The 15,275-nt window shown below is 38.2% G+C and overlaps 1 protein-coding gene across 1 annotated transcript; it reads left to right on the top strand.

Moving 5' to 3' along the window:
* The first annotated feature begins 3,666 nt into the window (after window positions 1-3,666).
* Window positions 3,667-14,219, top strand: LOC139935753 (fatty acid hydroxylase domain-containing protein 2-like). The gene is made up of 7 exons (XM_071930315.1): window positions 3,667-3,804; window positions 6,561-6,650; window positions 7,089-7,302; window positions 7,827-7,948; window positions 8,804-9,009; window positions 9,618-9,890; window positions 10,629-14,219. The coding sequence occupies exons 2-7, from the start codon at window positions 6,561-6,563 to the stop codon at window positions 10,810-10,812; spliced, it is 1,089 nt and encodes a 362-aa protein (XP_071786416.1). The 5' UTR covers window positions 3,667-3,804; the 3' UTR covers window positions 10,813-14,219.
* Window positions 14,220-15,275: the final 1,056 nt, after the last annotated feature.

Here is a 15,275-nt window from a genome sequence, read left to right as displayed (position 1 = left end):
ACATATTCAAATTTGTACTGATATAATGATAATACAACTATAATTTAGTGTTTGTAGAAACAAACACTAGGTGTTCGGCTATCGTCGAAAAGAGTGTTGTTACTATAGATTGAAAAGCTGTATTGTAAGGGACATGTCATCAGAACAAAAAACTTATTGATTTCTTGTGCTGCTAAAGCACTTATGAAGCGGCCGGCGCACATTTCCAGCGATTTTCAACATACTGACTAACAAAGTGGATGCATATCAGAAAACTGTTTCCAGAAATGTTCGAGGCATTGTAAGTAAGCATGGATAAGCTATAGTGCGTGCTTATCCCAGACGCTTCCAAAAAGCTGCTATGTGGGATATGGAAAACGGTGGGCGCATTTCCGAGCCGATTCCAAAAGCTGTTTTGTATGAGAAATGATGGGTACATATCACCTCAAAACCGTTTTCATGCGTTTTAAGTGAGGAAAATGCATGCAGTGGTGCACAATTCAGGCCATTTTGAGACTCCTTGAAGTTTTGAATTCGGTCGGTGGAATTACGCTTGTCGAAATTGTCTTTGAACAAGATGTCAGAAAACGTAAGGGATAACGAAATAGCTTTGCTCTTGGCCCATATCGTAGGAACTTGTTTTTACTGAAACAGCAACTTTTGCACATCGGGGGAAGTGTCCGACCAAAAAGCTATAAGAAAGAGCAAACATTATCGACTCGATCACACTTGGTTCAGGAGATATATCTTTGGTTACATATAAGCATTGAATTCGCGTGACCTAACATCTAATGATGTCATGATGAAAAAAAATGAACGAAAATTATAATTAGGTCTCCGTTCTACAAACTGGAACTAATTCAAATTTCATCTTGCACTGCTGTTTGAAATAATATTCCATTTACTGCAAATAAACTGATTTGTACTTTTCAGATTGATATGCTTGCGAAGATAATAAGTTTTTTTAATACTTTTATATGAAAACAGATGTAAACAGTTAAATGGGGAGCTCACATTGTTGTAATGTCAAAAGTTACACTAATAGTTGCTAGCTCATATGACAATAAAAAACGTCCACACCGGCTGTTGGAACCCTTGATAATGCTCCAAACATAAAAAATTCACAAATACAAACTATGGTGAAAATTTTAGAATGTGATCATTTAGTGCACCCCAGTTAAAATCTAGGGACGAAGGCTTGAATCGTGTGGATTGATTGTTCAGACCCTACGTGAATGTTTGGGGTTTCCCTCTATAATGGTTGCCTATCACATCTAAAACTGGCATTTCTTAACCACTATACACGAGTATCTTCTAGGTATATGGCTCTTTTGAAAAAGATTTATAAAGACAAACTTTACATGTAGTGGTTGTATATTTACAAACACTTGTTCGGTGTACACATCTAATTTTTTAAATCAAAACTTAACCCCTTTAATCCTAACACAATGTGTTTTATAAAATGGGTGGTATTCGAACCTACAAGGTTTGCACTGCTGGAGCAGATCTCTTACCGCTGCTAGAGCACGGCCCAATTTCATAGAGCTGCTTCATGGTCGTTTTTGTGTTTATTCGGCACACCTAGCAAATTTTTCATTTCATAGCCTTGCTTAAGACAAGTCAACAGGTCAAGAGAAGGTCACCAACTCAACCATTTTTATGGAGTACGTAAAGTTCTTTCATATGATGTAAAGATTGACACAATAGCTTGTGGTTGAGGAAATATAAACTTATAAAATACTGACGGACAGACCGGGGTCGACCCAGGGAAGCTAATCGAACGCTTCCACGATGGCAAAAGCGCTGAAAAGGCGTATCAGAAACTATAGTTTTATTTGACCTGAAAAATGGTGCACCACTTATGGACCCCTCAAATAGTTTTGATGCATGTGTATTTGATTGTGTAAGTCTTTCATGGAATTCCAGTGCTTCGTTTATGAATATCACAAGTTCCAAGATATGTTATGCTGTAATATAATATTTTGTGTTATGTAACTTGAAACTGGTTTTAGCACTTCAAAGAGCTCCGGTAATTTCTTAGTGGAACGGTGTATGTGTTGAGTATAAATTAAAACGGGGAATGCGTTAGTACTTTTGCCATGTTTGAGCTATTTTACTGGACACTTAATAAATTAATTAATTGAACAAGTTTAGTTAGGTCTTAATTTATTGTCGGACTATTGAAATTGTGGGTAATGAAAACACTTTAATCCGAAATAGGCCTACGTCATCGGCGTGGGTGCTTTTCACTGTATTGTGACAACACTTTGAGTACAAAATGTTCCCATCCATTAAGGTGTATTTTCATGCAATATTTTTGAATGGAAGCTTGTAACATTCCCGATAAAAGTGATGTCTATTTAAAATTAAATTATAAAATTTTCGGATCAAAACAACAAAATCGGAGTTTGTCTTCAAATAAGAATATTGAGTGTTTCATGCAACCTCACCACAGTGCCACCGCCCCCCCCCCCCCAAATATGGTCGTATTGAATCACCTCAGACATCAAATATACCCCAAATAGTCATGAGTCAAGATTTTGAACACGGCTTGTTCAAAAGGATATTTGCATTTCTTATCGAAGATTAAATCCGTTTTATCTTTGGGTCGCCATATCTGGTCTATTTATACATGACCAAAATAGATCATTATGCTCTACTCAAGCTGCAGCAGGTCACTTGAATCCTTCATCAAAGTCCAATTCGAAGAATATTGGAAACTCGTTTTTCCAAACGGTGGCAGTTTTTCATTAAAAAATATAGCATATATAAAGTTAGAATATTAGTCTATTTATTATATGCTTTTTTGAAAAGAGAGGGAAGTAAGCTGTATGCTTAAAAAACAACAGCAGCGCAGGTAATCTAGGCTACATCTTTTAACCATGTCAAAAATAGTCCAATTTGGGCCTATGCCGGGGAGTTTATAGTTTCTATTTTTAAAACTGTAATTTCACTTCAAATAGATTAGCGGGGATAAACTGTAAATGATGTTTGCCTTTCTGATCAGGTTATAATCCATTTTATATTTGGGCCAGCGCATACAATTTGTTTTTTTTATACTTGACCACAAGATATAATTACACACTCACTATATGGGAATTGAAGAAATAATTGTTCATCAACTCATACAGCAAGCTCCTTGCTCTATGAATGATCAACTTATGAACTATTGACTACTCGTTATAGCATTATAGCATTGTCTATTTCATTATTTCAACGAAATAAAATTGTTAAGGGGACTGCTTTATTTTCTGGCCCTAGATTATATATGTGGCCTATCCAGCTCAGTTTGAAGGAGAAACTACTCATTTGAGAGTTTCCCCCATTGGAACTCATTTTCTCACAATTGTAAACTGATTCATTTTCTCACCAGTCAAAACCTTTCCTTTTTTTCTGTTTCAAGTTTGGATTTTCTTTGTAATCAAGCACCTATCAGTGAGTAAGATAATAAAAACCTTTAAATAGTACCTAAAATACAATTCAAAACAACATTATGTAATCGGCGTTTCATATCACTTGGATCATTACCAAAACTTGAAGCAGCTATTTTACATATTATGGGCGTTGGACGCTGGTACGCAAACGCAGTACCTTCGTAAACCACGATTAACCGCGGTTACCAGCTATTATTACGTTGGTCACATGATGAGGAGGTCACATGTACAGATATGACGTTTGTCAACAAACCGGGCGGGCATAAATACTGCGTTGTGCTGATCGACAGGTCAGACAATTTTCAGACAAATTGAGAGACAACAACAACGGACAATTTATGGTTTATAGTTTCAAGTAGATCAAGAACTGCAACGCTAGATACGTGGAACGGTGAGTGTGATGTTAGTGGATGTTACATTAATGATGTAATGGCGGTGTTTAGAAGAAAATACAATGATTAAATGAATAGTTTTGCGATGTAGTCGGAGCTCGATCGAATCCGTACGTAACGTATAGCTGATGATCAGCGTGGTCTCTCCACTGTATCTTCAGTGCATGGTGCAGCACACAGTACATTACAAAATAACAAACGTTTTAAAAATATTCTATTTTGGCGATTTGTTCGAGATTCATATGTCACGATATCGTAATCAGGCCATGTACTGTGCATCGTCTGGTGTCAGACTGACGACGGCCGCGTCGGTCTGATGGTCTGACCATCTGACTGATAACTGTGTCTCTCTGTCACCAGGGGCTATGGGCCCAACGAGGGCCCGGGGCTAGGCCTACATTTAATATTGACATTCCGTTTGATTTGTCAATACTTCAATTTACAAATTCAAATTTTTAATATGGAAAGGCACTATTGCTACTACACTACAGTACAAGGGAAACTTTCTCTTTTGGTCTTGTAAAAAAGTGCATCCCGCTAGTCTACTATATGAATTCACAACAATTGAAATTAAGTAAAACAACTCCATAACAACAAGTTTTTATAAATACCTTTTTGTATATCTATAGTATAGCCTATTTTTCATAAATTTAATGCCCAGTTGCACTCCATCCTACCGATGGTTGTAGGATGGAGGTTTACGATTAACGCAAATAGTGTGTAACATTCAACAACCATTCAAAAATGTACAAAAACACATAGGTTTTACCGAGGAATTTCTTACAGACCAAGTTAATTATTAAATGAACATGACCTCATTGGAGAAGGGGGGGAGGAGCTCATCATGCAGCATTCATCCAGAGACCGTGAGCATTTTAAAAGATGTGTCTTTCCATTTTGTCATTGCCATTCAATAGACGATGTGACCTATGTTTACATTCAAACCGCCCTCTGTTGACAAAACACTCTATACGTCATGTTTCGCCGGGCACTGAGTTGCGCAGTCACAGTAAGATTGCAACCTTCCAAGCTGGCTGCCAAAACACAAAGGTTTTGCCCGGCGGTATGCACGCAAATCATGTTATGGTTTTCGTGTGACGTCAGAGGTCACATCGTCTATATTACCCCAAAATATGCGTTTTCAAATTAAAAAACGACCAATGGCATCACTCATGAGGCCAAAAATACATTACAGGTAATGATATAAATCTGAAAATTTGTTGACATTTTAACTGATAGTAGTCACGATTTTGGAACTTCTTCTTCTTAAGATACATCATTTAAAAACAGTGCTAAAAACTGTCCAACCAAGTGCACAAATTTTCCTTCTTCAATCAAAGTCAAGAGAACCTGCGTGTTAAGTACTTAAAGCTTGCCCCCATCGGAGCAACTCAAACAATCACATGATCTGCACATGTCTGCCAATTGTGACACTTCAGTGCACATGAAACCAACCTATTGTGTTTTTCTTTTGTTATAATCCTATTAGCTCAATTGTAAGCAAACATTCATTACAATGCCCACTAGGGATCATGATTATTATTTAATTCAATACATACCTGTCCTTGGAGCTATTGCATAATCACGTGCTTGCCGTCAAATTACTGTGCGCTTGAATGTCTTGGCTAAAAGCCTAGATCTATATTTGGCGGCTGGCCAGAACATCCCTGCATAAATGACATAATTTTTAATGGATCATTATTATTAGGCCTATTCATGGGGGTAGAAATTATTTAACTGCTTGAACTGTATAGGGCCTGATGTTTCAATTAAACCCAAGTTTGAGATATGACCTTTTGAGATATATTTTTATGCAATGCTTCCGATACATGTCTGACTGTTGTCCCATGCACTTGCTGGGTGAGGATGGGGGCTTAAGGAAATTTACCCCCCCCCTCCCCCACCCCACAAAGAAAACACTTTAATGTACTTGTGTTAAATAATTTCCCTTTTCTCCCGCTAACAACAAATTTGTTCAAAATAAAGTTTGACATTAATTTAGATTGAGGCCTAATATTGATTTACATACAATAGATCATTTTTCTGTACGTGGGCTGCCAATTTGTATGCGTTTGCTTACTTTGCAGATAATACTTATTTTATTAGACATTTATTTGCCTTTTTTATTTGATGGTACCCGTACCTTACACGTACCACGTACATACTTCAGCACAGTGCTGTACAGTACACATAACGGATTTCCTTATTCACAAGTAATGGATGCAGGAAAGACTGGTAGTAAACATGATTTATTATGGCCTTGAATAAAAAACACGGGTCAATGTTTGATATTTGTCTTGTAGCTTGGCTGACAAAGAAGTTCAAACGTGAAATGAATTTACATTCAAGAAAACTATCTTACAACCTACAAAAACAGCCAAAAAAATAACCAACATTAAGGACAATGTGATTATACCATTATGAAAATTGGGGGGGGGGGGCCGGTCAAAATGTAAACAAAAATATGCTAAGGCCAAGCAGGCGAAGCCCAGTACAGAAATATCTTCAGATTATGTGTATTGACCATGGAGCAAGGGTCCTTGCTCCATGGTATGACATCAGATTCGACTACCGTACCTACAGTGAGAATGACACTTAGGAAGTGTTTGGACTGCATGGTGTCTGACTACAATCCAGGCTGATTTATGACGAGGACTTGTGACGCACTCTCTCAGAGTCAGAATGCGTGACATCACAGACTCTCATACCAGTGGGGTCAATAATTATATAACCTGTGTTTGTTTTCTTTACTCAGATGGCGGCTTGTGAAATGGAAGAGGAGAGCTGCTGTGCTGGGCCTAGCAGGGCACCAGCCAACAACAACTCGGAGTCGCAGGATAAGAAGGTACATTACACTTAAACCACCCACCCCCCCCCCCCCCCCCCTCACACACACCAATGCAACACTATTATGCACTCTTAGTACAGGCCTGGAATTTCACCTTTGAGAGGGCAAGGCCAAAATCACTTAAAAAAAAACATGCCCATTGGTAAATTTTAAAGTTTGTAGGAAAGTTCTGTAGGGGCACCAAGACCAGAGGCAACAGAGGACATGACCTCCTTGTACAACAGTGGCTTCTTATACAGCGCTCATATCCGTCACTTAGTGATCGTCAAGGCGCTTCATTGTTCAGTATTTTCCTGCAAGGTATTGTGGAGCTTAGTATAAGACCGATTCGTTTACATAGCACCTCGTCAATGGTTTAATACTAGGTGCTGTGGTGCAATATGCAACCAATCAAACCAGGAACATAAGATTTGCTTTTGATTTCTTCATCACCAGGCGCCAAGCGCAGAGTTGATGAGCCAATGGGCGGACACCATCAAGAAGGTTGTGTTTATCGTGGGAGGGGCCATCATCGTCTTTGCCGCAGCATGCAACTCCCTGACGTGGCACATGCAGTCATTCTGGGGAGCCACTGGGGATTTCTGGAATCGGCATTGGATGAAAATATACAACGCTTTTGGAGGGAACATCTTCTTGCTTAGTGTGGTTGGTAAGTGCAAATTGATATTCACTACCTTATATGGAGACTGAGACAGAAACAGAAAAGGGAACACAAAAGATCTCTGTAGGAGAATTCTAAAGACTGGGCCCAATTTCATAAAGCTAGTAAGCACCAAAACTTGCTTAGCATGAAATTTCTTCTTTGATTAAAACAGGATTACCAACCAAATTTCCAGTTGTTGCATGTTGCTTGTTACTGGTATTCACAAGGAAATTTGGTTGGTAATCCTGTTTTTATCAAGGAGACAAAGGAAAGAACTTTTGATGTCTCTACAAGTCGGGTGCAAAAAATAGAATGGTTGTTTTAAAGTGTGTTTTGTCAAATGCAAGAAGAGGTTCAGTTGGGGTTTTCGTAAGTGTTGTTTTCAAAAATGAATTTGCTAAGTTATAACTTGGTTATCACTGTAGTTGATCATGATTATTATTTATTAGTGATAAAGTGTACCGACACCTGTAGTGTGTTATTTGTTGTTAGATTGTTGTTAAGTTTGTTTTTGTGAACGTTCTTTGCAGGCAGCCAAGCTGTGACTGTGACATTTTACTGGTTGTTCAGTGGGTTCTTCTTGATCATTGACGTCACAGGCAAACCGGCCTTTGTGCTGAAGTACAAGATTCAAGACGACCAAAATATGCCGGTAAATATCAGCAGTGGTGAAGTTGTCTGGCTCGACGAAAGTCCTAACTTTCAACTGATGATCCCCTTTAAAAAACTATTGAAATTAGAAGAATTTGTTTTTCGAGAAGCAGATGAAAGATTAATCTTAGATTCTCCTCACTAACAAGAAAGAATAATTTTGTGAAAAGCTGCTTTAAAGGTAGCATAGGTCTGAAGAAATTTGTAAAGAGAAGACGAGAGAGTAATGCTAAGTTTAAGATGTGAAAGGAACACATAAGTTGGAGGGGAAAAACAGCATTTAATTAGGTGGGGACTGAAGGAGCCAATCTAGCTGTGAGGGTCTGGATTCCAAAGGGGGTGACAGGTTGTGACTACTCAGTTGTGACAGTACCACTATGCCAACCAATTGTGTGGATTGAAAGGCAGTTTAATCGTGAGGTTTTGGTCTGAGGTGTGGTATGAAATGTGGTATGCCAACCAAATGTATGGGGACAAATTAACCACTACACATGTGAGGTTCTGGTGCAAGGCTTTTGTCCAAATGTGGACTTATACCAGTATGCCAGCAGAAAGCAAATCCACTGGTGAGGTTGTGGTCTGAGGAAGTTGGTACCAGAGTACACACAGGTCACCACTATGTCACCACTATGTAGAATCATTAACCCTCCTACTGTATGACCATTTAATATTGTACGTACAGTTTTTAATGATACACCTGTACATGCACTACAGCCAGCAACATAATATCATGTGATATACACATATCATGTGGTGAATGCATCACAGAGCAAACCTGTCCAGTTGAACGATTAACGGTCAAAGACTACATAGAGTTAGAAGTATTACAAGCTGTGATTTTTCTTTCCCCCTCCAGGTGGCCTGGCCTAAGCTCAAGAATGCTATTAAGACAGTTCTCTTCAACCAGATATTTGTCAATGTGCCGTTCTCAGTGGTGTTTTATTTCGTCATGCAATGGCGTGGTGGTAGCGTCAGTGCCGATTTGCCGACCTTTAAATGGGTGCTTCTAGAGATTGCTGTGTTCCTCATCTTCGAAGAGATAGGATTCTATTACAATCACAGGTAAAAATTGTTCTATGTGCAGGAATTGTTTTCTTCCTCCAATTAAAAGGAGTGTTACCAAACATAGGCTGGACAAGAACAATCAGGGGCCAATTTCATAGAGCTGCTTAAGCAAAAGATTTGCTTAAGCACGAAATAGCTCACTTATTTTACACATGGTACTGGCCAAAATTTCATGGCATATACATTGCTTGTGACTGGTATTTAGCTGCTGTCTACTTAGCATAACAATTGAGTGGAGTCTTGGCCGATAAACTGATTTTATTAGGCCAGGATTTTTTTGCTTAAGCAAACTTTTGTGCTTAATAAGCAGCTCTATGAAATTGGGCCCAGGGCACAATATCTTGGCTCTGATTACTGCTGAATTCTGTGCTTACCATCACAATAGGCCTACACGTGCAAACACTGAATGTCAGCGCTTGATATGTATTATGAAGAGAACTTCTGGAAACGTGGAGTAAGCGTGTGCAAACATTCCTTGCTAACCTGTTATGTGAAAATATAAGCTGACATAAGGCAGAAAAGAATAAAACCAGCGGCTTAATCACAATCAATCCTTAATTACAAACAAACACATCTTTGATTAACTTTTCTGCTCTTGTACCCAGACTTCTTCATCACCCACGCTTCTACAAACACTTCCACAAGAAGCACCATGAGTGGACTGCACCCATCGGGGTGACGGCCATCTACGCCCATCCAGTGGAGCACATCTTGGCCAATATGCTACCGTCAGTCATCGGGCCACTCATCATGGGCTCCCACTTAGCAATCATCTGGATGTGGTTTATTATCGTGGAGGGATCCGCTATTGTTGCTCACTGTGGTTACCATTTCCCATTGCTGCCGTCACCAGAGGCACATGACTTCCACCATCTGAAGTAAGTTTTGTTTGTGTTATTTGTTATTGATGTATGTTCATCGGACTCGAGTTCTGGGGGCCAAGTCACCATGTGGTTGGTTTGAATCCGAGTCATGAAACATATTTTCTTGAGCAAGACCTATAAAACTAGAGTTGCCTCTCTTCACCAGTGGTAAATAGGTACATGTGACCCAGGGATGGTTCTTGTGATTGATTTTGGTGATTTACATACACGCACTTGGCAGCATCTATAGGCTGTATGCTCACAAGGGAACTGAGATAGTTTAAGGAATGAAATAAATGGCTGAGTGATCATGGGTAACAATGTTTGAGCGTCATAAGCATCACTGAGTGAGGAATTGATGGTTAATATACATATACGTGTAGAAGCCACTTTTATTATTATGTTTGGCATTGAACTAAGTGGCTTGGGAAATTGCGTCTTGCCTTTGATGTAGGCCTGAATAGAATAAGCCTCTTCAAAAAGACAAATGAAGGACCCTGTCAGGCTATAGACAAAAATCTTGTTCAACACCTGGTCTGATGCTTCCTTCTTGAAAGGGCAAGGGCATCAAGGCATTTGCTTCTTTGTAAAAGGCACCTGCACGAGGAAATTGTCTTTGAAAGACAACTTTTTCACATAAAAGAGTTTTTAAAAGCTATTGATGGTAAAAATGTTGCATCAACCATTGTTGTTCTATTTGGTTTAATTATTTGCTTTTGAGTGTTGATTGTTATGATTATTTTTAAAATTTAGATTCACCAACTGTTTCGGCACCTTGGGCATTCTGGACCGTCTGCACGGCACGGACAACCTCTTCCGTGGGAGCAAGAAGTACTCGCGTCACACCTTGCTACTCGGCGTTACACCCCTCTCCCAGACCTTCCCTGATGATCCAAAGGAGAAGCAGAAGCAGAAGCTGGAGACGAAGACAGACTAAAATAAAATGGTAAACTCCTCCATGGTGCTAGACACAGATCTCAACATCTCTAACTATGACATCAGTATTTTGCATTGTATTATACATTAACCTTCCCGAAGCCTGGTTCATACTTCCTGTGAATGCCAATGCGAAGCAGATTTTGACGTCACAGCCCGGTGTTTCGCTGTAAATATTTTGCAAGAGTTGAACACATTTAAACTGTTGCAAATTATTCGTTGCGAGTTTGTGACGTCAAAATTCGTATCACATTATCAGGAAGTAATTCATGAACCAGGCTGCAGATGAGTCTTAACCTTTCAGAAATCTAATCTAAAATCTAAAAATAAAATTGCAAAAAAATGGCCTGTTGCACATCATTCATTTTCATGCAGTAACGGGAAGGTTAGCAAGCCTTTTTGTGTGCTTACTGATGTGCTATTAAATGGACAGTAAGCACAAATTCAGGGTTTAAGCAGCCCTGTGAAATTTGGTCCAAGTGATATACTGTTGTGTTCCTAAACTAAAGAAATACAAAGTTATGTTCATGTGGTTAAAATATTTGTTAACCACTATTTTATGAGGGAAACAACTTTTAAGTTTTTTTTATTATAAATGTCTGATGTGTCTAGTGCCATCAACAAGAGAATTATCAAACTGGACCAGTCACTGATGGGTGAAGGTGTTTAAAGAAATAATAATGTTTATAGAATGTAAGCTGCAGCACAATGCAAGGTTATAATAATAATAATATTAAAGAGGTATATATTATTGCACAAAACAAGATAGATTCTATATATTATCTTATTGTTTCGTGTCATCAGGCCGTCCGTTAAACTTTGACTCGGAAAAAGTTTAGGCTGAAAATCTAAGTGGGTTTTAAAATGGGTAATTCAGCTATACTCTGAATCTTTATGATAAAACAATAAAATAATTAGATGTAAATGTAAATAAGCGCATAATTCGTAAAAAGGAGTTGTAATGTCATTTCCTGACCTAAGTATGCTAGCTAAAATGTTGGGAAAGAAGTTACTAACCAAAGCCCTTATTCATTGAGCTGCTTAAGCAGAAAACAGATTTTCTGCTGAGCAAAATTATGCAGGATACCAGTTAGAGATTTGTACACTTGACATGTTTTTTGGGGCTGGTAACCTTTTTCTTTGTTTTTTGTGAAACTGTTCTGCAGCTCCATGAAACTGGGTTTTGTTTTTTTTTGATCGCTGGTTGGTCGGATAGACTAGTTTGTGCATTGAGACAACCCTGCATATGGTCATAGTGGAAAACTTCCATAACAGTGTTTTTGAGAAATAAGTAAAACATTTAGTTTTGATCTTGCAGGTCCAAAAGTGAAAAGCATGAAGGTTCCCCTATTTAGAAGGCTCCGTAATATTACAGCTGTGTTGGTTCACATAATGTGTGAATGTTGTATTCAGAACACCAAAATAATCATTGCGTTCTATTTTATGGGAATTTTAGTCGAATTGCTTATGATGCTTAAAACTTATGTTAATTTATTTCTGTGACTTTTATTCATTTGTAAAATATATAATTTATGTTTTAATGTTTTAAGTAATGTATATGTATACTATAATAATAAGTCACAGGATATAACAGCGACGTGACTATACTATCTCACAACGCAAAACGAGAAAAGCCAGATTTCACAGAGTGATTTTATTCTTAAACTCACTGAAGTAACCCACACCTTGATCCGCATTATTTGACATTGTTGTCAAAATAAACCAAAAAGAGACAAATAAAAAACTTGTCTACCCCACATGTTAAAAATTCTTTAGCTAAAAACCATCCAAACAGTGTGAACAACTGCATTTAGAAACCAACCTTGTACGCCATAACAAAAAAAGGCGAAACAATTTTTTTTTAAATGATTCTGCAAAGCTAAGGAATCTGCCTGTTTTAGTTTTCATAAGACCAATTTTTGAGCATTGCGACAATATGCTAAAATAAAGACAAATATGACACACTTTCCACCAATCAAATGGCAAAGATCTGTTTTTGGTGGTAGACCTATATAAATGTAGTGCCAACACACTAAACCTATTCCTAAATCCCCTGCATGAAAATGTCTTAATTAATAAGGATTGAGGACTGTAGGCCTAGGCCTAACTAACTATTGCTTATAATATATTATACCAAGGGGCATGGAAGTGTTTTAATTTGTGTTAAACATGTGTTTTACCTATTCAAAATCTTTTTCTGTACAATAAATGTATTTTTATTGAGTGGTTTATTTTAAAATACGAGAGCACTTTAAATTGTAAAGCCAAAGATATTATTCAGCGCTTATTCTGTGCACAATAACAATGCAAAATGTTAAAGCCTTTATTACAATAGGGTATATTATGGAGGTAGAAACCTCCATGGGTATAGTGAGTGACTGTGTAAACTTATGTATACATGTACTTGTACTATTGTTTTGGCTTTTAGTCGTATGTAGAACTGGGTGGTATGAATTTTTTATTATTTATCACAGCATGTGTGAAATTGCATGCTTGAAATTTTTTTATTCAGAAATGTCTATGAATGAAGGTGTCTTCACTAGTATTTTGGCTGAAGAAAGATTACATCGAGTCTTTGAGATTGTAAATAAGAGTACCCGGTAGTTACTGTTTGGGGGGATATGATTTGCACAACGATTAGTGCTCAGGACAGTTTTTAAAGGCAGTGGACACTATTGGTAATTTATTACTCAAAATAATTACGAGCGTAAAACCTTTATTGGTGACGAGTAATGGGGAGAGGTTGATGGTATAAAACATTGTGAGAAACGGCTCCCTCTGAAGTGCCATAGTTTTCGAGAAAGAAGTACTTTTCCACGAATTTGATTTCGAGACCTCAGATTTAGAACTTGAGGTCTCGAAATCAACCATCTAAACGCACACAACTTCATGTTACAAAGGTGTTTTTTCTTTCATTGATTTCTCGCAACTTCGATGACCGATTGAGCTAAAAATTTTACAGGTTAGTTATTTTATGCATATGTTGAGATACACCAACTGTGGAATTATTACATGATCTGTGCATGTGGGTCAGTTGAGAAGAGTTTTGCGAATTCTTTTTGACCCAGTCTGAAATTAGGAATTTGATTTATTTGCTGATTCAATTAACTCTGTTCTTGTCAATCAGCAGAAATAGGGGGGGGGCACTATGCCCACTCCCAAATTTGCCACCGTGATAGTAGTAAATACTAGTGTCGTTACTTTTAATTCCCTCAGCCATGGAGAAAATTTATGACAAAAATGAAAAATCCTTGACTTGATTTTTAAACTATCAAATCGGCCAAAATCTAGTGATAGATGCCGTACTTTATGCTATGCTTTATGCTTTATAATAATAATCAACAATTCTCAAGTGGAATTAAGCTGCTATTACTAAATAAATAAAAACTTGCACGTTCTCAAAGTGAACATTGCAGTTTTGTGTAGTCGTTATTTCTGTGTGTTGCTCTTCTCCCCTTCAGGTAACGTTATTTGAGACAACTTGGCGCTGAACAAAGATATTGTTAATCTCCTCTATGCAGGTCAAAGAAAATGCTATAAAGCTTTATTACAAAGGGTATAATAAGTTCTTTCCATTGTGTTGTGAAGAAAGGAACTAATTTTCGATGATCAATTTGACCTAACATTCATGCTTAATTGAAGGTGACCTGCTTTTACATTATTCTGTATTCATACCGGAGGAGAGGGCGTTTCTTCCATCGGGGGGGGGGGATTTGAAGGTATCCAACCATTAATTTGTGCACATTTTTGTTATCACCACATGCGTGGGGGGGGGGGGGGGGGGGGGCAGTGGTGCAAGCCATCCCCTCCACTGATCACGCCACTGTGTAAGGGAGGGGGGATTCAAGCCAGTGAGTGTTCTTTGCTGTGATATTTAGCAAAACATATCAAATTGAACAAGTCTTTGGTAGGCCCCTGGGAGAATAAAAGATGAAGACTCTGACAACTTTTTTCCTTAGATGAAAAGCTTACCGAGCAATATTATTAAAACAAAAGGTTATTAGGCAATAAAATAAGACTCACATAGGCCCTCGTCTCGCTATTCAATAATTCCACTTTCCTCCTGGGGACCTTGGGGCCTATAAAAAATATATTTGCATTTCGGGGGGCCTCGTTCAAGGCCAGCCGCTTTAGTTTCACCAAACTCTTCTTAAACTTAGGAGTAATCACAGGGCCGTAACCATAGACGTTTGGACACATTGAACCAATCCCAAGTTAGGACGAGTCCCTACCGAGTTACTCGTCCTTACTCGAGATAGCACTAATCCTAGCATTTTGTGATATCGGCTGGACAGATAGCTGCATCAGGCATTAGGCATTACCTTAGCCTGGTAGGACGTCAGTCATGGCTGCAACGGAGGAGTCCAACCTGGGCTAGGCCCTACCTCATTTTGTATTTGAAAAAGTTGCGGAAAAGTGTGGAATGAACTAAACCTCCATTTTGGATGACAATGAATTCAGAAC

This window comes from Asterias amurensis, chromosome 4 (genome assembly GCF_032118995.1).
Source record: "Asterias amurensis chromosome 4, ASM3211899v1".
Taxonomy (NCBI): domain Eukaryota; kingdom Metazoa; phylum Echinodermata; class Asteroidea; order Forcipulatida; family Asteriidae; genus Asterias; species Asterias amurensis.
The sequence above is the reverse complement of the archived record's forward strand: the minus strand, read 5'-3'. Positions and strand labels throughout refer to the sequence as shown.